This window comes from Galeopterus variegatus, unplaced genomic scaffold (genome assembly GCF_000696425.1).
Source record: "Galeopterus variegatus unplaced genomic scaffold, G_variegatus-3.0.2 Scaffold1471, whole genome shotgun sequence".
Taxonomy (NCBI): Eukaryota; Metazoa; Chordata; class Mammalia; order Dermoptera; family Cynocephalidae; genus Galeopterus; species Galeopterus variegatus.
The window spans coordinates 261,243-263,406 of NW_007727582.1; the positions used below are offsets into that span (position 1 = coordinate 261,243).

At 48.5% G+C, this 2,164-nt stretch overlaps 1 protein-coding gene across 1 annotated transcript in view; it reads left to right on the forward strand.

Annotated features, from left to right (window-relative positions):
• Positions 1-2,164, forward strand: part of RBM19 (RNA binding motif protein 19) — a 150,142-nt gene that overhangs the window by 38,869 nt on the left and 109,109 nt on the right. The window contains exon 17 of the mRNA XM_008577257.1: positions 773-833. Coding sequence (XP_008575479.1) covers positions 773-833 — 61 coding nt within the window. The remainder of the gene's footprint in view (positions 1-772; positions 834-2,164) is intronic.

Genomic DNA, 2,164 nt, shown 5'->3' on the forward strand with positions numbered 1-2,164 from the left:
ATGGTACTGAAGACACAGCTGTGAACCAGATAGATGTGGATTTTCCCCTGTCTGGGTTTCAAATTCTAGCAAGGGAGACAGAAAAAGTAAAGGGAAAGATAGAGTAGAATAAGACTTAAAATCTTTTTAAAAATTATTTGGACATTAGGTACGGGGGAGTGAGATGGGTCAGGATGGGCCATGCAAGTCCCTCTTGTATGATCTGCAGTAATCTCTTGACTGTTCTGTGCCCCAGTTCTTTCCTCTATAAGTAGAGCAAGAAACCAGCCCAGCTGCCGTTTGGGGGACCCTAAGTGTCTGTCCAGTTTACATAAAGCAGGTTATCACTTATTACCTCAAAATGTTTTGGGGACGCCAAGATGTTAACATGGCAAGTTTGGAGAAGGTATAGTGTTGGGTGGGGGCCCTCACCTGCATGGTGGTTCAGAGCCTGGGCTCTGCAGCCCAGATACTGGGGTTCGAATTTCAGCTCTGGCACTTCCTGGCTCTGTGACCGTGGGTGTCATCTCTAACCCCTTTGAATCTCAGTTTTTTCATCTGAAAAATACGGCATAATAATGCCTACTCCAGGTCACTGAGTGAGTTAATGCATGTAAAGGGTTGAGGACAGGGCATGGCCACAGTACCTCAATCCAGGTGTCAGCTCTGCTTCTGTCTTTGTCTTGCTGGTGCCTGTGCTTGGGTGTGTGGCCTCTGTCCTGTAAGATATGCCTGCATGGGTTTCAGGATGGGCCTGGAACTGCTGATGATACATGTTAACGTTCTTTTTCAGGTGTTTTCCAAAGTGGGAATGGTGAAGAGCTGCTCTATTTCCAAGAAGAAGAGCAAAGCAGGTATTCCATATGAAATCTGAATCAGAGAGAAATGATTCTAAAGGACACTGTGCAGCTTTGGGCACAGGGCTGGGGTAACTCTCACTTGTGCTGAAGGTCCTCTCATTCTGAAGCATTGTCACCCTCATACTCTCTCCTGTGGCCTGGCTAAAGTGGTCCCTCTCTGTTTCCCTGGAGACCCCTGTTTTTCAGTAGGAGCAGTCTTGCATATCAGGTTCTTCTGCATCTAGACCCTTCCCTGTCTTAGCCTGTCAGTGATGGTTTCGGACTAGTGCCCTTTGTGACACCATTCAGTAGCAGAAAACTCTGCCTCCTTTCAGCACCTCTGTGCTGGGGAGATTTCCTAGGAAATAGCAAGAAATGACCAATCTTGGTTATTCCCTCTTCCCTTCCACGGAAAATAACCAAGATGTAGAACTTCTGGAACATTCCACTAAGTCAGTCATTAGTCATGTACTTCCCTGGCCAGTGGGTACATGGGCCAGGCAGAGACCACCTCATCTCTCCATCCGGCCCTGGGTGTTGTCATGGGTCTCTTGGCCTCTACTTGGCTCTTCTCCAGCCCTGGCTCCTTGCAAAGGATGGGCAGGGACAAGTCCTTGCTTGTTCACAGACATGCAGTTCCCATCCTGAGTCCCTTCAATTTGGCAGGATTGTAGGGATGCCACATGAGTCAGGCAAAAACTATGTCCCCAGCACCTGCTATGTATAAAGGGCTGGGTGGCCAAGCCAAGGTGTCTTTTGTTCACTTATTCCTCAGACAGTTCCTGGGGCCTTCCAGCATTAGTTACGTAAGACTGAAGGAGACATGGTCCCTGCCCCCACATGCTCACCATCTAGTTGGAGAGACAGATGAGCTGGTGTTTGCAGCTCAGTGTGACAAGGAGTATGGACAGGAGCCCAGCACAGGATTCTCCATGTCAGGCAGAGGCTTGGAGGGTAGGGAGGCACAGCAGTCAGATGGTGGGAATGATGTGCAGAAGGGACAGCAGGGACTAAGCATGTTGAGGAAGAAGCAAGAGATGCGTCTAGAAAGATAGACAGACTCCACATCACAAAGTGGCTTTAATGCCAGGCAGAGGAGTTTGGAATTTCCCCCTGAGGTACTGGGGAGCCAAAGAGGGTTTTAAGCAGATAGGTGGCATGGAAGTTTGCTCAGGCTGCCATAACAAAGTACCACTGACTGGGTAGCTCAAACAACAGAAATTTATCTTGTAAAGGCTAGAAATCTGAAATCTAGGTGTTGGCAAGGGAGGTTTCTTTGGAAGCGGTGAGGGAAGATCTGCTCTAGGCCTCTCTCCTTGGTTTGTAGACGGCCATCTTCATGTTCA